At 43.0% G+C, this 22,084-nt stretch overlaps 1 protein-coding gene across 1 annotated transcript; it reads left to right on the top strand.

Annotated features, from left to right (window-relative positions):
• Positions 1 to 919: 919 nt before the first annotated feature.
• LOC132389071 (zinc finger protein 239-like) lies at positions 920 to 22,008 on the top strand (the record flags this gene model as incomplete). The annotated part of the gene is made up of 3 exons (XM_059961484.1): positions 920 to 1,501; positions 12,074 to 12,211; positions 21,877 to 22,008. Coding segments are annotated over 3 exons (852 nt in total), but the record flags the coding sequence as incomplete, so codon positions are not given.
• Between the last annotated feature and the right edge of the window lie 76 nt (positions 22,009 to 22,084).

Genomic DNA, 22,084 nt, shown 5'->3' with positions numbered 1-22,084 from the left:
TGTGTGAGAGTATTTCAGTTACTGTGGGGCCAGGAGCCCGTGCATCTCAGTGGGAACAGGGAATAATACCTGGAGAGAGTCAAACTGAGCCAGGTCACAGATTGGAGATGGCAGAAATGTCCCATTCTTATAGAGACAGGAAGAGCATCAGAGAGTTTGATGGTCATTCCAGATACCAGCACTTTGCCCAGTTAGAAGATGATTTCTCCATCCAAATTGTGTTGAACCTCAATGTAACAGTGTGATGTCAGATCACACCTTGACAACTCAAGTGATGAAAATGAAATGTTGCTGTACTCCCATTGATGGATTTTGTAAATCTCTTTACAGGCTAAAAATAACAAGTAATTTATCAATGGGAATCTCGAACACAACACGCCAATTTTGCTGTCTCTGTCCAGATACTTAATAAGTGGAGCAAGGGATACACTCAATCCTACTCAGACTGTGGGGAGGGTTTCAGTTGGTCATCTGACTGACTGGCACTCTGGCCATTTTACACTGGGGAGAGGCCGTTCACCTGCTCAGACTGTGAGAGTGGATTCACTTCGTCATCTCAACTGAAGGTACATCAGCGAGTTCACACTGGACATGGCCATTCATCTGTTCTGTGTATGAGAATGGATTCAATCGGTCTTCCCACCTGTGGACACAGCAGTCAGTTCACACTGGGCAGAGGCTGGTCATCTACTGAAGTTGTGAGGCAGGATTCACTCAGTCATCCAACTTCATGGCTCACCAGCAAGTTCACACTGGGGAGAGGCCGTTCAACTCGGAATGTGGGAAGGGATTCATTTCGTCTTCTCAACTGAAGGCACATCAGCGAGTTCACACTGGGGAGAGGCCGTTCACCTGCTCAGACTGTGGGAAGGGATTCATAAAGTTAGCTAGCCTACAAGCACACCAGTCTGTTCACACTGGGGAGTGGCCGTTCACCTGCTCAGACTGCGGGAAAGTATTCACTCAATCATCTCATTTGAAGGTACATGAGCGAGTTCACACTGGGGAGAGGCCATTCACCTGCTCAGACTGTGGGAAGGGATTCACTCTGTCATCTTGCCTACCGACACATCAGTCAGTTCACTCTGGACAGTGGCCATTCACCTGCTCAGACTGTGGGAAGGGTTTCACTCAGTCATCTCAACTGAAGGTACATCAGCGAGTTCACACTGGAGAGAGGCCATTCACCTGCTCGGACTGTGGGAAGGGATTCACTCGGTCATCTCAACTGAAGGTACATCAGCGAGTTCACACTGGGGAGAGGCCTTTCACCTGCTCAGTCTGTGGGAAGGGATTCAGGCAGTTAGCTAGCCTACAAGACCACCATTTAGATCACACTGGGGAGAGGCCATTCACTTGCTCGGCCTGTGGAAAGGGATTCACTCGGTCATCTGAACTGAAGGTACATCAGCGAGTTCACACTGGAGAGAGGCCGTTCACCTGCTCAGACTGTGGGAAGGGATTCACTCAATCATCTCATCTGAAGGTACATGAGCGTGTTCACACTGGAGAGTGGCCATTCACCTGCACAGACTGTGGGAAGGGATTCACTCAGTCATCTTGCCTACTGACACACCAGTCAGTTCACACTGGAGAGAGGCCGTTAACCTCCTGTTAATGTGGGAATGTATTCACTCAGTCATCTAACCTTATGTAACTCTCACTCCGGCTAGCAGCTTAATATAGGGGGTGATAGCCCCCTAGCTCGGCCAAATGTGTGTGGATGCTGTGCTGCGTCCCCTGTTACAAATCAGTACCCCGAAATAACAAACAGTACACAATATGTGGTTAATAATTCTTACTTTGACTATAGGTTTGTAAAGTAAAAAAAAACAGGGCCCACTCTGTCCATTTGTGGCTTCTCATCTCTCCCCAGCAAAAGCCCATGAAATTTTCTCATCCAGACTCACAAGAAAGAACATTTCTGTCATTGGATAGCACACCATTCCAAAACCCTGTTATCTCTAGTTGTAAACTAGACATTTCTGCTACAGAGAAACCATTACATCAGCAGTGAAACCTTACAGCACGTTTCACTTGTGACACACTACCGGGTTCACACTGGGAAGAAAGTTTCAATAAGCTGCATGCTGGATATTTGTCCATCACTGTTGCTGAATGCAATCTCGAGAGTGATTGTATGTGTTGAACTCTGCAGTAATTGCTGCTGCTCCCCAGGCACGGGGGGAGTTTCTCCTGCTGCATATTCACCTTTAATGGGACTAGATCTGTGACAAACGTATCAGTTCTATCTTAAACACTGTCTCCGGTACTTAGTGAATTTATAACAGTACAGTACAGAGTACAGTAGAGAGTCACCTCAGGCTGGCTGAACACTGCCAGTGATTCTCTTCCACAACAGATCTTTCAAATCCTCACCTGTTGTTCTCCTCTCGCTCTCCCTGTGAATGAAGCCCAAATAGTCACCACTCTGTGGACGAAGAGGTTTCCCTTGAATTTCCTGCAGACTGAAGAAGTCGAGCTGACTGCACATCTGTCTGAGATGTTCTTCGCCCCTCTAGACTCTGGGCTGAGGAAGAATGACATTGGTAGTTAAACTCCTTAATCACGACTCATGTGCACATAATGGGTCACTTTACTGCTAACTTGTTTTATATGTATATTTGCATTTTTGATATTGTATTGTGTAGTTGTGTAGTTGACTAATAAACGCCTTTAGTTTGGTACCACCAGACTCCAACGGATTCTTCTTTCTCTGCTGATCAGATACCCAGTTACAGGATATGTAACAAGTTCATCAAACAAACAGCTCCATAAGATGTATTTCAGACATTGTACACCTATAATCATATATATCACAAAATCTCCGTAAAGTAATTATCTGGGATATGCACTTATAGAAAACAGTGGAAAGAAAAAAACAAGCAAAAGGAAAGAACAATTTACAAGTAGGGAGTGATTTTTTTTAAAGATTCATTGATTTGTGAGATTAAAATCAGGCCTATGAGGCATTATGTAGTTAAACCATTTTGCCCAGTATGAATCAAATTGTCCCAGCTTATGGTTAACAGATGCTGTTATCTTCTCCATTTTTCAAATGTCCATTGTAATTTCCATCCATGTATTTAAAGTTGGGCTCTCCTGTGATAACCATTTCCAAGTAAGAGTCTTTTTACCTGCCACCAATAGTATATTCATTAAATTTTTAACTCTTTTCACCCATTCTTTAGGTATATATCCAAAGTATATGGTCTCACTCTCCAAGGGTATTTCACATTTAAAGATGTTTACTTCGGGCATTATGTATCCCCCTCCAATAGTTTTTGATAACAAGGCAGTCCCAAAAAATATGATAATGATTTGCATTTTGATTTCCACAATTTCTCCAGCAAACAGGGAGGTTACCATCATAATGGGTTTCTGAGAAGGTGTAATGAAATATCTTATTAAGTTTTTCCATCCGAACTCCCTCGATTTCTGTGAATTGGTATGCTTCCATTGATACCTCCATATTGCTGTCCATTCTTCCTCAGATATAATTACCCTCCTTCCTTCTCCCATTTTGATTTAATATATGAAGTCGAATGTTATTTAGATTTGACACTCCCTTATGCATGCTTGAAATGATTCTACTACCATTATCTGAATTATATGCTTTTCTAAAGAGCTCTATCAAGCATGTATTTGCCTTGGTTACATTTTTAAGCATCTTATTAACATATTGTCGCATCTGTAAATACCGAAAAAAAATCTTGTTTTTCTAATAAATGTTTCTCTTTAAGCATTTCAAAACTGAACAGTTGCAAATAACTGTTATTCCTTTAGCTGTCCAGTCCTTAAATCTAGCATCCAATTTATTTGGTGTAAAATCAGTCATATGCACTCCATTTAAGAATTGCAATATCTCCCTCTAGATTATATTTTTTATAGTAGTTTTCCATATTTTAAGAGTCAATTTCACCCATGGGTTATCAATAGTATTTATGTACCTTTGCAGGTTATCATCAGCCAAAATTGCTTGTATGGGGATGGGAAGTACCTGCTCCTCAATGTTTTTCCATTGAGCGTCACATGATGGGTTGCAGCAACGTACCACAGCTCTCAACTGTGCTGCAAAATAATAATCTCTAAGAGAAGGCAAGCCCCATCCCCCCTTTTCCTTTACTAATTGCGAAGTTTTGAGACGAACTCTAGGCCTTTTACCCTGCCGAATATACCTTGATAGCATCTTGTTCCATTGATTGAATTGATTTTGATTCATCTCTATTGGTAAGGTCTGAAAGAGATATAACAGTCTGGGCCTAATATTAATTTTAATGGACTCAATCCTTGCACTGAGACTGGAAAAAGTAATCAGGCTCCATCATGTCACACCTTGCTTAATTTGTTTACATAACGGCTGATAACTACATTGTGATAATTTTGCCTAATCTTTTGGCATAATGATGCCCAAATATTTGAAAGACTGTGTACCATGCCCAGGGGTATCGACTTTCAATTTCTCTTGGTGGGCTATAGTAATATGAAAGTAATTGGGTTTTATCTATGTTGATCTTGTATCCTGATAATGGACCATATTGTTCAAAGAATTGCATCAATTCAGGTAAAGAGTGTGTTGGTTCCCTAGATAGATCAAAATGTCATCCACATAACAAGCCAATTTATGCTCTGTCCCTTTAATAGTAATTCCCCTGATATCTTCATTTTGTCTGATGTATTGAGCTAATGGTTCCAGATAGTGCGAAAAGTGGTGGTGGCCATGCACATCGCTGTCTAGTACCCCTTTCTAGGGTAAGACTATTTAATAAACATCCATTGACTTTAATCCGAGCAGTAGGATTGTCATATAGTGTCTGTATTGTTCTAATAATTGTCTTGGAAATCAAATCTATGTAAAACTCTGCAGAGAAAATTCCAATTAAACGAATCAAATGCTTTTTCAGCGTCCATGATTACCACTATTGCTTCGATTTTTTTTTGTATATGATCCATAATGTGAAGTATTTTTGTATACTGTCTTGTGACTGGCGTTGTCGTATAAAACCAGTCTGATCATTACCTATCAGTATGGGTAGAAACTCCTCTAATCATTTGGCCACGATGGAGGTAAATAACCTATAATCTACATTAAGAACGGATATTGTCCTAAATGACCCGCATTCCATTTTATCCTTGCCTTCTTTCGGTATAGCTGAGATTATCGCTTCCTTCCAACTGTGTGGCATTTGTGCCTTCTTTAGAGCCCAGTTTAGTGTGGTGAGTAAAACATGAATTAACTCATTTTTAAATTCTTTGTACCACTCTGCCGTATACCCATCTGATCCTGGTGACTTGCTTAATTTAAGCCGACTAATTGAAGCTTTTTAATCAACTTCAGTTGTGTCATCAGTCATCCTTCTATTTCGTTCTTCGCTCAAAGTGGGTAACTCTAGAGAATTCAAGAAGGTGTCAATTTGGTTGATGCTTCCCCCTGGAACTTTGGAATATACTGTTTTGTAAAACACTTCGAAAGCTTCTTGAATTTAACTTAGCTTATCTTTTATCATTTTCGTTCTTGGGTCCCTAATTCTATGAATTGTATTTTCTGCTTTTTTTCCAGTTTCCACGCCATTATTTTCATAGATTTCGATCCACTTTCATAATGTCTCTGTTTCAGAAACATTTAGTTTTTCCTGATTTCATTCGTTGCCAAATTATTTATTTTATTCCTAATTCTTGTATTTTCCCCTAATGTATCCTGTGCTAAATTCAATTTGTGTTTTTTCTCTAGTTCCTTCAGCTTATTTTGTAAATCCCCTTATGTTTTATTCCTTATTTTTTTTCTTCTTATTTGAAGATATCGCTATAATCTTCCCTCTTAAGACCGCTTCAGAGTATCCCATCAAATGGGAGGTGAAACCTCTCCATTATCATTAAATTCTAAGTAGAGACCAATTTCTTTTTTAATTTGTTCCTTAAAGTACGGATCATTTAGTAGACTTGAATTTAGTTTCCATATAGTATTCTTTGTTTGTAGGTCAAGATCAACATTATCACTTAAATGAGTTTCCTGTAAATATACCACATGGGCTTGTTCTTTTTTTTCATTTTGGATAAAATTCTCTTATGTTTGATTGGATTTAATAGCCCGTTTGCATTAAAATAAATGAATTTTACCTTGTCCTTATCCATCTGTATTTATCTGTCAAAGTATCATTGAAATTACAATAAAACGTAATCGATCTACTCCCTGAACAAATAAGAACCAAGAAACGCAAATAATAACAAAAATGGCAACAACCGTGTGAATCCAAGGCTGAGGTCTCGAGTAGACGACCCTGCGTTGAGCTAGAGGAAATGTCTAGCTGTGGGGATAACCCCTCCTACTTGTGAGTTGAGGGACCCCATTGCAGTATTCATAAATGTCAGTGAACAAATCCATTACACAGAAAAGATTTCCCTGTGTACTTGTGTGTGTGTGTGTGTAGATATATATATATATATATATATATATATATATATCTACACACACGCAAATATATAAATATATATACATACACACACACACACACACACACACACACAGACACACACACACACACACACACACACACACACACACACACACACACACACATACATATATTCTCATTTTGCTGGGGAAAAAGGAGTAAGTGAGCGAATAGAGAATAACAATTAAGTAATATAAACAACAACACACACGAAATGCTGGTGGAACACAGCAGGCCAGGCAGCATCTAGAGGGTGAAGCGCTGTCGACGTTTCTGGCCTGCTGTGTTCCACCAGCATTTCGTATGTGTTGGTGTTTAAATTTCCAGCTTCTGCAGATTTCCTCGTCTTTGCTAAGTAATATAAAATCCACATTATAATGTATTTCTCGAGATAGTTATATCACCGGGTACTTTTGCTTCTGTTTAGCCTCTCAACATTTTTAAAGTTAGCGAAATCTTATGGCTCTTCTGAAGTGGGTGAGGACTGTCTTTGGGAAACTCCCGGTCTCTTCCTGATATGTTTCTCTCGGCTTCCTTCCGTCTCCTGCCTTCTCGTTTCTCGCACTATTTCCCAAGCTGAGCGGGACAATTCCTCAGCCAGGCTTTCTTTCGTTTTGGTCATGCTGACGGGCAACCCTCTGGCCTTCATGTCTGTAGTCGCCTCTTCCACTGTCTGGTATAACTGCATGCCATTGTCATAAAACACTCGAAGTTCAGCAGCGTATGGAGTTTGAAATCTAATCTTATTTTTCTTTAATGCTCGTTTTACTTCGGAGTATTCTTTGCTTTTCTGGAAGTCTGCTGGGTGTGTAATCTTGGTCGAAATATATTAATCTATCCTCTAAATCAATATCAATACCCGGTAACTTCTAACAAGACACGGAGGATTCTATCCAAAGTCCATCGTCCAGCGACAATACACTCACTGGAATAAAGGACGACGGGGACTAGGAAGTGTCAAGGCCACAGTCCTGGATGAAATGAGAAACTCCCATGAATATGTCAAGAAGATGGTCCCTACGTCACTTAAGGGAATACGTCACAGAGCAGGCAGTGGATGTGGAAACAGAAGAGGGTGAACCAGGGCCAGAGGACCAGAGGCCATGGAAGGACAAGCCACGGCACGTGTGATGTACCATTGCCAGATATCAGAGGTGGTTGTCACAAAAATGTCTTATCAATGGCGAAATAGCAGGGCAGACTGGCAGACAGAGGCGCTGCTCATGGCTGCACAGGAACAGGGGCTGAGCACAAGAGGTGTGTCGTACCTGAAGAACACATGAATGGACAAACCTCTGGGCGTTCACAGCCTTTCACAGGCACTTCTGAGAAGCAATGCCTTTGGCAAAGATAGTTTCACGTTCGACTGAGATCAATGAGCTACCAGAGGACGACAGGACTGCCGTTACGTCCGATGGGCTATAAGGAGGAGCTGGGGAACTGACCCTCATATTATTGGTGAGAGATGCAGAGAAAGGATTCTGAAGAGCCGGATTGGGCGATAATGTTTCGCGAATTGAACTGAGTTTGTGATCATGTCAACAAAAAGTTAGAAGAATGTGCAGTGCTAGGCACTCACTACCGGAGCATTGATATTGACATCGTGATAGGTGGCACAATGTGCTAGAGGGATGGGGGATGTCCTTATTTAGGAATACAGGCCTGGGACCAGTGATGCGTCGCAGCGATCAATGTTGGGTCTTTGATAAATCACTATACAGGTCCTTAATTATTGGTCCGGCATCAACACCAGGGAACCATGACTTGCATATGGTTCCAGGGTCATAAAACAAAAATCTAAAATACTGTCTGTGGGATTTCTGGCGGCTTAAACGTATGAAGCTGTTTCATATCCTAACAGAGGAGGCTTAACTTGGAACTGCCCGAGTTTTGGAATTTGTGAATTGTATTGTCACGCTGCACACAGGAAGATTCAACAAAACTTGAAATTCTATTAATCAAACTGAAAAAAGCGCCAAAAGCAGTAGAAATTGCACATTCTTGTACAATTTTAAATAACACGGCCGTAATTTCATTACGCAAGGACCAGGCCGACAGAGCCCCGAGTGTTTAGCCCTTCAACTTTAAATACACTCCAGGGTACGGAGGAATCCTTCTAAAACTAATTTAAACCCCGATTCGTGAGCAGCTTACAGGTAACCATTGTGATAAGAGCCGAAAGTCCACGGGTACTTAATTGGACACCGGCAAAGTCTCAAGGAAAGTTAATGGGAACTATCCAGGGGCAATGGCTGCTCACATGGGAATGAGAGAAGTCTCACCTGTAACATATCAACACCAGAAACGCAACAATACATTATAACTATCAATACTAAATCTCAGGGAACACGCACACACACCAAAAACAGTAAGGAAGGCTGAGAACTCCAGAATACTCCATCGGCGACCCGGGTTTGTGACAGAACCCGCCCCCCTATGACCGGCACCTGACGGCCCACAGCGATCTTGAGCGTACAATGGAATTCTGAAGTTAACCCAAGATCCGAAATATTCCTGGTTCCTCCGGACCCTACCCTATCCGTCACAAACTACAAAGTATTGTAGGTGTCCCTTTAATTTCGCGAATTAAACAGTCTATGGATTGTGTGAACTGTCTCACCGTCTGAACTCCTAGGTGGAGTGGGTGGCTTGGGATTCCGGGTCAAATTAATTGTTTCAATTTCGATGCAAGAAAGGTGGGATGAAATCTCATAGAACGGGGAAGCTGTCATCCGTATGCTAACGGGTTAATTTTCCTAATGTATTTGAGGAGACTGATAAAGCGAGTTGTTAGTTTACGTGATTCTCGTTTAGGTGGAAGATAATTATCTCAAAGCCAGTTTCACTAAGCAGAGCTGGGAGCTGAATTGAGCACCTCTGTCCGATACACTATCAGTGGGAAACCGTGTAGACGGAAACCCTGGCGCGTGAGATGCTCTGCGATTTGTCCGGCTGATGGTAGATTGTTTAGAGCAATGAATCAGCAAGCCTTGGAAAACCTATGGAGCACAAGTGAAATAGTGGACAGGGAGGTGACGGAGTCAGACTGGTAATAAACTCTTCATAAAGGTTAGACCGGAGAGTGAAGGACAGGGTAGAGGAATGGGGGCTTCTCCGCACGACATTCCTGCGACCAGCAATATCAACCGACGTTGACTGGATGAGCGATAGCCCGGGTTGCCAAGGGGATAAGAGTGATGATCATTTACATCAGAGTGAGAACAAAGGTGAGCAAGGTAAAGGGGCAGATTTTGAGGGTGAGAATCCCTGTCCGCCACGGAATTAACCCAGTGAACTGGACACAAGGATGTCATACGCGCCATATTCTTTTCGCGGACACTTATAGGATTCATCCCGAAAACTCGGCTCCCTGTCTCTGCATTGCCTTTAAAGCCTCCTGGTGAACCTGACTCCATTACAGTATCGGGCTAGCGCCCTCCAATTCACAAGCAGTTATACTTTGTAAAACACATCGGGACGTTCAACTCACCGCCAACGCCCCAGAAAGCAACAGATTTTGAAAGGTCCTCAAAGAGGAAGATAAATCCCCGTGAAATACAGAATATTAGATAGAACATTGGCGCTGATACACGGTTTCGATTCGAAACGTCGACAATTACTTTAACCTACAGATCATGCTCAATCTGAGTCCTCCTTGAGGTTGTATGCTGCCATGGAAATCTTGACCTTGACCGAGGTATTGCGTCCGATAGCAGGCATAGTACCTCAGGAAATACTAGGAAGTTACCGGACTGTAACTTCCGTGGATTCCTGAGAAACGGAGTTCACTTAGTGCAGAGTCAGTCCAGGACTGTTCATACAAACGGAACAAGAAGCATTTGAACGGGTGTAAATCAGATGACGGACCGGAGAGCTGCTGAGTACATGGGAATGTGTGAAGTCAGTGGCAGCTGCTGGAAGAAATATCGTGTTCATTGGAAGGTGGAAGGTTTACGGTATCGTGGATACCATATGGGGAATTGGGCAATCGGTTGAGTTTGGTGGCGAGGTGTAGAGTCATTGGGAAACGTCGGTATGAATGGGGTCAGTGGGATCTGTTGGGGCTGTGGTCCAGTGTGAAGGTATGGTTTCAATGGAACTATGGCGAATGTGCTGTGTTGGAGGAAGCTGTTGGAGAGGAGGATTCAGAACGGAACATTTTGTCGAAGATTGGGTCAGTAGGAAGTATATTTGGAGGTGTGCGGTTCGTAGAGGAGCTGGTGGAATATCGATCAATGGAGTGGCCGACGTGTAATTGCCCAATCAGGGGTTAATGTGGCGGCGTAACTGTTGGAATATTGGGGTCAGAGGGAAAATCTAATGGGGAGGAAGAGAGCCATTGTCATATGTCGATCATGAAGAAGTGGGTTTTGAAGGTATTTTAAGGGAGGCGGTGTGATAATTGGGCTTGTTTAAAACTTTTGGAATCCGGAAGTTCAATGGCAAGGACCCGTGGTAATGGAATGGACTCGGTTGCGTCTCAATGGGAAGAGATCTTGCAGTGACGTCTGGTCATTGGGAGTGGGTGGAGGGTGGGTGTGTTCAGTGTGAGAGCGTGGGTCAGTGATGGAGGCTTGTTGAAATTTCCGGATCAATGGGTTCCGGTAGGGTGCAAGGCGTTGGGGGATTGGAAGAGGCTCGTGGAGGAGATGTGGTGTCCGTATTGTTAGCTGATGCCGAGGTCTATGTGTCTAGTTGAAAACATAATTCGTCAGTGCAAGAATGTGGTGCAAGAGGCGTGGTTTCTTATCGGGATTCATTATAAAACACTGCTTAATCCTCAGTGTTCAATTTTAAATGCAATATTTCCTGTTACTCTATTACTCGTACTGCATCACTTGGTTATTCAACTCCAGACTTACTCAGCTCTATGTTAATGTTAAGAACAACAATGTTCTGCTGCAACTGATCTCTGAGGAAATCGATTGTAACTCTTCCACCAGTCCAGGAAAAGGGAAACATAATAGTGTTCTGTTTTGTTTCTGTACAGAAACAGTTTCTATTATTCCAAGATATTTAATCTTTCTGACACCAAATTAACTTGCATCCTGTTATATACCTTTTGGAAATCAGGACCTAACCCACTTGCTTATTCATCCGCTGTATCATTGGAGGATTCTGTCCCGTTTTGTTTTTAATTTTGGAAGGGATTTCACTTTAGAAATGCAAATTGTCGAAGTGACGACCGATAGACTCCATTCGCGGCATTTCATTCCTCTGTTTCGAATGCTGTTCTGAATCGAGACGCGTTATTTGTATTACCCGAGACTGACCGTTCACAGTGCGATCGGAAACAGTCCATGGTTCCTGCGCTTCATTTTTATATATTCACTGACAGATCCCTCACGTCTTCCATCTTTCAAGGATAATCTAATCCCTACCTCTCCAAACCTCTCATATAAATGAAAGTCAAGTGAGTTTAGCAATTGTATTGGAAAATTTTGTTTAATTGGCAAGAAATGAAGGTTTAACATGAGTAGTAAAACTTAATACTGTGATATACCTTACTAAGGCAAAATTGACAGTTTTACGTTAGTTCCGCTGAAGATAAATGGAAGTACCCCAAAAATCATTCATCTTCATAACAATGAATGACTCATGACTACCGCCTTCCGGAATAGTTGGAGTATCGTTTGTCCCGCTCGTCCAATGTGCTCACGGGTGACGGGCTCATGCTCGCGCTTCCAATTCATTTCCTTCAGCAGACCGGCAACAGCTACAATCGTAGAATAAGTGGATCAGCTGCAGAACTTCCTGCTGTATCTTTGACACTGTGGAATAGAAACATTTATAAATCCATGTTGTCCGTCCTATTCACGGATCATGGTGGAAATTTGTTTTTATTCCGTCATGTTGTTAATACGCTTGAGTATCGGGGAATCTGTTCATAACTCGACAGCGTTTCCGACAATTGGAATTAAACTAAGTAAACCAATAGAATAACCCTCCCCCCAACACACACACACACACACACACACACACACACACACACACACACACACACACAGAGTTAGGAAAGTTAGTTCCACACGGACATGTGGCTGTATATATCAGTTGGGTTACTAGGGAGGTTCAGCTGTGTAAACCTACGGTCCGGCCTGTTCCAGACCATAAAAAACGTAAAGACATTCGCTGCCTACTGACAAGTACAAGCAGTTTACTCAGTGCATTTGTAATTAGGCTCTGTGATCGTTGCCGACCCGCTCAGCGATACCGCACCCCGTAACGGGAGATATGGATCAACGGCTTTGCAGTGCAAGGAACCGGAAAAGTAAATGCGGGAGCCCAAATAACTCGGGAGAATCTGAGTTTAATTGATTTCATCTGTTTTCAATGCCGGATTAGCGGTCAGATCGCCATTGCCAATATGATTGTGATACATTCTTCAGGTTTGTTATCAGTTTTAATCGCGGTAAACAGTCATGTAATGGGTTTACGTTTGTTCGCATCACACTGATACTCGCTAGCTTCAAACGCTACTTCCGCGGGTAAACTCTGCGAGAGGGTCTGCATTACCTCCGACAGATCTTTTGATAAAAATGTTTAATATTAAATGAGCATTCATGGCTAAATGACATTTAGCTCCATTGGGCCATTACGCAGCACCATTACAGATCGTGCTCTGCGCATTATACGGGTTGATCACAGAAGGAGTATTATAAAAGGAGCAACGGGAGGGTCAGCAGTTTCCAGAAGCCACAGCAATATACGTGTGAGATACGTCTTTGTCCGTCAGAGACGGATTCTCACGTTAGGATCCAAATAAGGAAATTCAAATGTCTGAATTTGAAAGCAATCATCAAACAGTGATTGCACCCAGAAGCAGATACGAGTTCCGGATTGCTAAACTGATTTTACGCCAAACACACCCTGTCTACAACATTTCGTTCAGAAAAGGCTAATGTGAAACAAAGTGGTGCAACCTTTGCAACAATTTCGGGACGATTGTGATATTTATACAGATGGAAACTACTTGTTAATAAATGAATGTTTTAAAGTGCTGTAGCAATTCTGGATTGTACAGTATGATTCCAGACATCCTGATTTAGACCATTTGAATAGATATGTTCTCCATCAAACAGCCAGCTCAATAGGACATGGGAGACTGATGTGTTCTCAAATTACAGCGATATTGGGCCGAAACAAAAGCATATCTCATTCAGAGTGTGGGTTCCGATTTGTGCTGAAACTAGAGGGGTCTATTCAGACAGAAAAAAAGGCAAAAAAAAAGTCTGCTAGTAAAATGCTGGCTATAGTAAGCAAACTGTAACATCAGGTAAAGGGAAATACCAAGCAATACAGAAAGGGATTGGATGCCGGGATTGGCAGCCACGGCCAGACCATTCCATAGATTCAGCTATTGAACGCTTCGAGAATGGATCGATGCTTTTTCAACATTGGATACTCGGGTGAGATAATGTGCAAGGTAAAATACATTTTACAGAAGGACAGTAAACAAACAACTGACATTTATATAACACCCTGGTCAGACTCCACTTGGAGTTCTGTGCTCAGTTCTGTCCCCCTCACTACGGGATGAATGTGGAAACCATAGAAAGGGTGCAGAGATTTACAAGGATATTGCCTGGATTGGGGAGCATGCCTTATGAGTATAGTTTGAGTGAACTCGGCCTTTTCTCCTGGGACCCGACAGAGGATGAGAGGTGCCCTGAGAGAGGTGTACAAGTTAATGGCAGGCATTGATGGTGTGGATAGTCAGAGGCTTTTGCCCAGTGTTGAAATGGCTAACACAAAAGGACACAGGTATAAGGTGCTTGGAAGTAGGTACAGAAGAGATTCCAGTCGTAGTTTTCACGTGGTGGTCAGTGCGTGGATTGGGCTTTCGGCGACAGTGTTGGAGGTAGATACGACAGGGTCTTTTAAGAAACCCCTGCATGGCTATATGAAGCCTAGAGAAATTTAGGGCTTTTGGTATCCTGAGGTAATTTCTCAGTAAGTACATGTTCGGCACAGCATTGTGGGCCAAAGGGCTTGTATTGTGCTGTCGGTTTTCTATGTTTCTATGTAAATTATAGCAGGAAATGAGAGTATTTTACTGAAGAAAAGGGAAAGCTGAACTGTTGGGAGCAAAGGTATTGTTTGAGAACAGGAACGTTTTCAGAGAGCCCAATTTATTCATGGCTGATGTGGGTTTATTTTGCACGACACCTGCCGGTGACAATAAACCTGATTCTGATTCCGAAACGGGGAAGTTATCTGATGCTTTCTCCTGCGCGGTATGGACTTCCAAAAATCTTCAAAACTAAATTAGCGGGGGAGAGCAGAAGAGCTTTCATCTGCTCTCTGAATCTGGTCTGGGTCACTCCGTAGATAAATGTATTCGTGCAGCTACTGAAATTCTGAATCACAGAACCCCAAAACTGTGCCTTAAAAAGCCGGATTGACGTTTCCAGGTCTGTGTAGAGGCATCGCATGAGAATGAAGACCAGAGTGGTTGTCGCCCAACAGAGAAGGAAACTCGCCGACAGGCTGAAGAGCAGAATGATGGATTGCCTCCGACTCTCCATCTCCGGATCTCGCTGTTTCCCGCAATTTCCCCGTCCCTTCAGTCCCCTGCGGACTCTGCTCGCCGCCAGAATCTGTCTGACGGTCAGAGCATTGAGGGTCAAAATGAGGAAGAAAGGAAGTAGCGGATTCAACAGACGGTCCACCCAATAAAACCCCTCAAACGATCCCGAAATAAGAAATGCACTCCTACCGAAACAGACCCAGTTATCACTCGTCAACCATACTGTTCCTCCCATATATATGAAATAAAATGGGATGTTTTTTAAACAGAAACCGATAGATACTGCGCCTATCACCAAACTCGCAATTTTGGAGATGCAGTACTTCGTTTTAAATTTAGCAGAGCAAATGGCCACAAAGCGATCGAAAGTGAAAGCGACAGTAAACCAAGCGGAACAGTCAACGGTCACGTGACACAGGGCGTAGTGGACAAGGCAGAACGGAGCGTTGCCCAGGACTCCGTAATGAAATCTGTAAGCTCGACTCATCTGGTAGAACAGGACTTCGATAATCACCACCATTAGATACGCCGCAGCCATCGCCACCAGGTACCGCGTGACGCATTTGGAGAGACCGCAGTTTCCTCGGCTGAGAATGATGATTGCAACAAGGTTAACTGCAGTGAAGCAAAGATGACCAACAATAAGAATAAACAAAATCAAACGTACTTTTTGGCAGAAACACAGCCGTCAATTGTTCTCTTGAAATTAAATCTCTGCTGGACATTATCAGTGGAAGTAAAAAGATACTTTACTTGTTTGAACACGTGACCGCAGCATAAAGCGTTTTACAGTTGCGCATGCTCACATTAATCTCTTCACGTTCACCGATGCAGCAGCGATGAGCAGAGTCAAAGAATGATAGAACACAGAAACGGGTCCTTCGGCCCAATATCTCCATGCCGACCGACGTGGCCATCTGATACAGTTGTTCGTGATTGGATCAGATTCGTCAAACTGTCCATGTGTACTTTAAATATTGTTAACGACTCTGTACGCCCATTTCCTTTGTCAGGCTGTTCAATACACAGAGCAACTTCTATGTGAGGAAACGTCGCTGGGAATCCAGCTACACATCTGCCCTCTGAAAAATCTACCGCCTTTTGTTCACGATTCCCCTACCCCATGGAGTTGAATGGTTTAATTCACCTCGTCCGCTAATCACCTGCCTTTTGCAATAAAATGCCACTCGGCCGAACTTCTCCCTGCAACTCAATCCCGAGATTCCCTGCAGCAACTCTGTGAATACTGCCTGCACCATTTTCAGCGGACCTCTGCCTTTCCTAGAACAGGGCGACCAAGACTGTTCACAGAACTCCAAGCGCGGTATCTCCAAGGAGAGGGGGAGTGTAATTGAAGTGCGCACCTACGCTTCTTTCCGAAAGTCTGAGTTACTATTCGATTGCAAGGTCAGATTCTGAAACCAGGAGCTTGCTGCCCAGCAACCTTCCCTCTGTTTTATTTTACTGCTTCGGGGACAAACCATTGCTCTGAGCAGAACATTGTTACCCGGTCTTAAAAGTGCTCGGCACTTGTAGTGTATTTAAAATTTGTAATATGCAAGTCAAACGATGACAAAGCACAACACAACACAGGTAAACATTGTCAGGCAGTCACAATTGACAGAGAGGATGCAACAGTGAAATGTTCTGACGGGACGGCGATGGTGGTTTCTGAACAGTGAGCGACCGACTTCCATTCTGTCTTCATTGTGACCATTTGTGACAGTGTTGTAACTTGAAACAATGACAATGCACATCCGCTGAAGCTAAAATGTTTCACTGTAAATGTGGTACGTTTAGTGTTTAGCACATTTATGGATTATATTCATTAATACACTGTAGCCCTGTACTCAGCCTCATCTCCATTACTGATACATCCAACTATGGCAGAGTCATCAGAAAACTTCTGAAGATGGCAAGACTCTGTGCAGTAGTCTTATAATATAATATAATATAATATGCTTTTTTGCCAAATCGTTGCTCAACTGACGGACTAAAATAGCACAAAAGTGCGGTAATTATTTCAGCCTACAGCAGACTATGAGAGAAATGGTCAGTGGTCCCATATTGATGCCTCGCCACACCCGGCCTGACGGGAGTACCCTTACCCCGCTGGGGAACATCTTGCAGTGGCATTTGGTCACAGAGTCATCGAGCAGTACGGCACTGAAACAGGCTCTTCTGTTCATCCTCCAGCGCCGAACTGATCCTCCCCCTAGTCCCGTGGACATTGCACCTGGACCATGTCGTCCATAACCCTCCCATTCGTGTCGGATCCAATTTCCTCTTCAATGTTGAAATCGGTCCTGCATCCGCCATTTCCGTTGGAACCCGTTCCACACTCTCGCTGCCTCAAGAAAATGATATATTTCACCTTTCACCCGTAGCTCACTACTCTAGTCAAAACTCAGTGGAAAATGCCTGCTTGTATTTACTCTACCTATACCCTTCATAAATTGGAACATCTCTTAAAAACCTTCCCTCTTACTCAGACGCTTGGAGGAATACGAACCTATTCCTAACCTACACAATCCTTCCCTCCAACTCACCTCCTTATGTCCCCGCATCATCCTTCTAATTGTTCTATGCACTGCGTCAAGATTATTGATATCATTCATGCAGGTTCGGTGACCAGAACACATACAATACTCGATATTAGGCATTAACAACTATACAGCTTCAGCATAGCATCACAGCCCCTGAACTAGTCGCTTCAATGTCTGAAGGCCGATGTCCCTGTAGTTCTCTTTACAAACCTATCTGCCTGCGACGCCACCTTCAAGGGATAATGGATCAGTCTTCCCAGGTCCCCCGTTATACCGCAGTACTCAATGACTCCCCCTTTTACAGTGTAAGTCCTATCACGGTTTGTCCTCCCAAAGTGATACACCACACACTGACCTGTATTCAAGACCAACAGCCACTCTTGCTGTCTACCACTCATCCAATATTGGGATTATTCGCAAATCTGCAGAGTAAATTTATCAGACTGTCGGTCAGATCGTCGATCTATATAATATACAACAATGGACCCAGTGCAACCCCTGCGGTACACCGGTAACTACAGGCCTCCAGTTAGAGAGGCCACTACTTACTACCGCCCTCTGGATTCTTCCTCTAGGACAGGGGTTCAAATATTTTTATTGCATGGATCCCAACGATTAACCGAGGGGTCTCTGGATACAAGGAAGGGAACCCCTGCTGTCAGCCAATGTTGCATCCAATTTACTACCGTATTCACAGTAACAAAAGACGGAACACTCCGGACCAACCTCTCAGGCCCGACATTGACAAAGGCTTTTTCTAAAGTCTAGGCGGACATGGGCCACTGAAATTGCTTCATCAGTTTTCCAGATAACCTCCAGAAAAACCTTGTAAGATTGGTCAGGGACGACCTAACACGCACAGACCTAATAAGGCCAAGTCTAACCAAATATTTACATATTCGATCCAGTAGAATATCTGCTAATAATGTACCCACTTCTGACGTCGTGTTCAAGGTCTTAGTCCCAGAATCTTTCTTAAGTAACAGAATACATTAGCAACCATCCAGCTGTCAGGCACCTGACCCGTGACAGACCTCGGCAGACCCAAATGCGGCAGAACCAACACGCCGGCAGATTGTGAAAACGAAAGCATGTTGAAATACTTGATTTTGAGTTATAGAATAATGACCCTTTTACCTTTGGTTTGCTAATCTGGGTTTGGAGTGCTCTATAAATCTCAGCACGGAGTGCAGTATTGAACCGGGTGCATGGCGGCCCGGTGTGGGAACACCAATACCGCAGAACGGAAACACCTGCACAAGGTAGTGGATGCATCGCATCCCATCACAGGAAAAGCCCCACACACCCGACAGGTGAAAACACAGGAAACTAGCGACACAGCTACGACGTGTGACGTCACAAGGAAGCAGAAGGCATAAACAAGAGCTTCCACCTTTCAGGTGATGCTCTTTTATCCCGGCTGCCATCGGAAAGAGACGCAAGACCATGTTTAGGAACAGTTTTCACTCCGACCATCAGGCACCTGAAACAACGCGGATTATTTTACTCAACGCAAAACTGAACAGATTCCACAACCATGGACACAGTTTCAATGGCTCTGAAAGTCATGTTCTCGTAATATTGATGTGATGTATTCATCTACGAAGTCATATATTTCACTGTATATCTGACTTCTTATATACCAATATTTATTTATTTATTTATTTACTGTTTTCCACTGTTAATGACTCTCTCCGTTGGCCAGTGTCGACCGTGGATGATGCGACCGAGTTGTCTCCCTCATACACAAGCCAATATGCAAAGCTATTGCAACAGGACACGCAGAGCACGTTGTTGCCACGCAGCTGTTGCTCCGGACTTTTCCTCGTATTTTGCTCCCGAGTCTTTCCCCAGGACTGGGTTTTGTCGTAGGTTTGAGAACAAAATTTTCCATCACGTGATGAGTGCCAACCCCGGCTGACAAGCCCCATCCGTCCGAAGCCATGGTGAGCCGCCTTTGCTCCTCATCCTGTCAATAGAAATGGTTCCGCCGGGCTCAGCAGCTAAACCTCATGTGAAGGTCAGGAGCTGGGCTTGATTTTTATTTTTTTTTCAGCTCAAGATGGTCCAACTTGCTGTATGTGCGTAGCCGAGGACACTTATTCTGGAATTGTTTAGTATCGTGGCTTTCTGGAGATTTACATGTCTATTGCTGTGCAAGTCTAATTGTTTAATACTAATGCATGGTGTCATTGGGATGAGACCAGTTGTGAATATTACTATTGGACAATGTAAACTAGACAATGTCTGTTCGGGAGGGTCTGAGCTAATCTGGCGGAGGACTGGAACCGAATTGATCGTGCAGATGATGAACTGGTCGCATTACAGAGCCAGTGGGTAGAGAGACTTCTTAACAAAGAGACGCTGATCACAGGGCAAAATTGCAATCAACAGGATATTGCAATGCAAAAGGTGGACAAAATCGAAAAGGGTGAATGCAGGACTAAAGATGTTATACTTGAAAGCGCACAGTATATGGAATAAGAGAGATGAACTTGCAGCACAGCTACAGATCGGCGGGTAAGGAGTTGTGGGCATCACTGAACAGTGGCTGAGAGAAAATTTTAACTGGGAGCTTAATGTCCCAGCATTCGCATTGTACTTCGAGGACAGGCAGATAGGCCGAGGGGTTGGTATGGCTCTGTTGGTAAAAACAAAATGAAATCAAATCATTAAAAATAGGTGACATAGCGTTGAAAGGTGTTGAATCATTGATGGTAGAACTAACAAACTGCGATAATAAAGAAAAGACCCTGATGGGAGTTATACACAGACGTCCAAACCAGAGTAAATATGTGGTTTGCAAATGACAATGGGAGATAGAAAATACATGCCAAGCGGGCAATGTTCCGATCATCATGAGCGATTTCAATATACAGGTTAATTGGGAAAATGAGGTTAGTCCCAGATCCGAACAGGGGGAATTTCTGGAATGCCTCCGAGATGGCTTTTCGACCTGCTCTGGTTGAGTCCACTGCGGGATCAGCTGTTCTCGATTCGGTGTTGTGCAATGAACGGAAGTAGATTATAGAACGTAAGGTAAAGGAACCCTTTGGGATAAGTGATCATAACATGGTAGAATTCACCCTGCAGTTTTGTCTTATAGTCTTATACCTCAGATCATTTGCAATGCATTTAAATTTTCTCTTTTAAGTCAGCTCACTGCCGTTTGTTTTTCATTTTGCTTTACGGAACTTGTGTGTGTCTGGAATAGATATAAGTTGTTGCTGCTTCTTTTTCCGGACGGGCATCATGTATTGGCCCTGTCTGTAATAATAGACCGGTCTTAATATAATTGTAGACACCGACTCTCAAACGGGATCAGGATTCCACTGATACAAATGTAAACACCTTTTATGATTTAGCACTTTCACCTGTATCAGTAATCAAACTGAGTTAATCTGCTGCAGGATCCTGTGCTGCGGTCGATAATTTCTGCTTTCTCGTGACATTGTCGTCTTGAATTTGTTGTTCTTCTGTATTTTATATTGGTTCAGAGTTCACCACCTTGTGTTGCACGGTTCCTGGGAAAAGGACTCCAACTCTGAGCCAAACCTTCAACGTTTCCTTGACGACATCAACTGTTCAGATCGTGGGGATGTCCTCCACAGAGGGTCATGTTCCTCCATTGATTAACTCTTTCTTCCAAAGTGATAATTTCGTCATTTTTTCTATATTGTACTTACATTTAAGTTTAATGGTGAGGTCTCCATATCAGAATTCCACATGTTCGCGTTGATTACTGAAGCTTATCTTCTTTGATGAAAAGTTATCTTTCGAGGTTTCATCTGAGTAGTGTGTAAACTTAATACGTCAGTTATTTCTCTTCCGGCTTTGTCCGAGGTAAGTGTGCTCACGTGCATGTAGTGCTTTCCAAAATTTGCATTTCAGTTGTTATTTTACTTTATCTATTTTTCCAGATCGGTTTTGGAAAATATATAATGTGTTTGCAGCAAACCTGTGTGTTGCTCACTATTGAGCTCTTTCTGGGGCATTTTCTTAAGCCCTGAAGTGATTTATTTCCGTTTATCACACTATGATCAATTTCGTTAGCATTTTGATATTCCAGATATTTATATGTTTCATATTCATCCATCAGGTGTACCATACCTTGCGGCTCTGTTTTATAGTCTACTAGCTCTTTTGCACCTTTCATTATGTTTAATGTTCTGCGGTTATCCAGTCCAAATTACATGTTTATGTAGTGTGGGGCAAAATTAAATGATTATTGGTAGTCAACATGTTCATTCAGGCATGATTTAGAATTGCAGATTCTATTATCAGTTATTTTTCCATACTTTCACAGCCTTACGGCATACTTTATTTTTTTTTTCCCTTTTGCTCTCAGCTCCGGCTGCTAAACCCTGAGGCAGTAGTATACCTCACACACCTACCTCTCAATTCGTTTGAACTTTCCAGCTACTCTATTCGTGTGAACTACCATGGCGTTCTGGAGATTGACATCAATATTGCTGTGTAAGCCTCATTGTTTAATGCCACTATGTGTTGACTTTCGGATGATGCCATATGTAGCTGTCACAATTGAGACAATGCCA

Source organism: Hypanus sabinus, unplaced genomic scaffold (genome assembly GCF_030144855.1).
Source record: "Hypanus sabinus isolate sHypSab1 unplaced genomic scaffold, sHypSab1.hap1 scaffold_47, whole genome shotgun sequence".
Classification (NCBI taxonomy): domain Eukaryota; kingdom Metazoa; phylum Chordata; class Chondrichthyes; order Myliobatiformes; family Dasyatidae; genus Hypanus; species Hypanus sabinus.
Note: the sequence above shows the minus strand (reverse complement) of the source record. Positions and strands in the feature narration are given on the sequence as shown.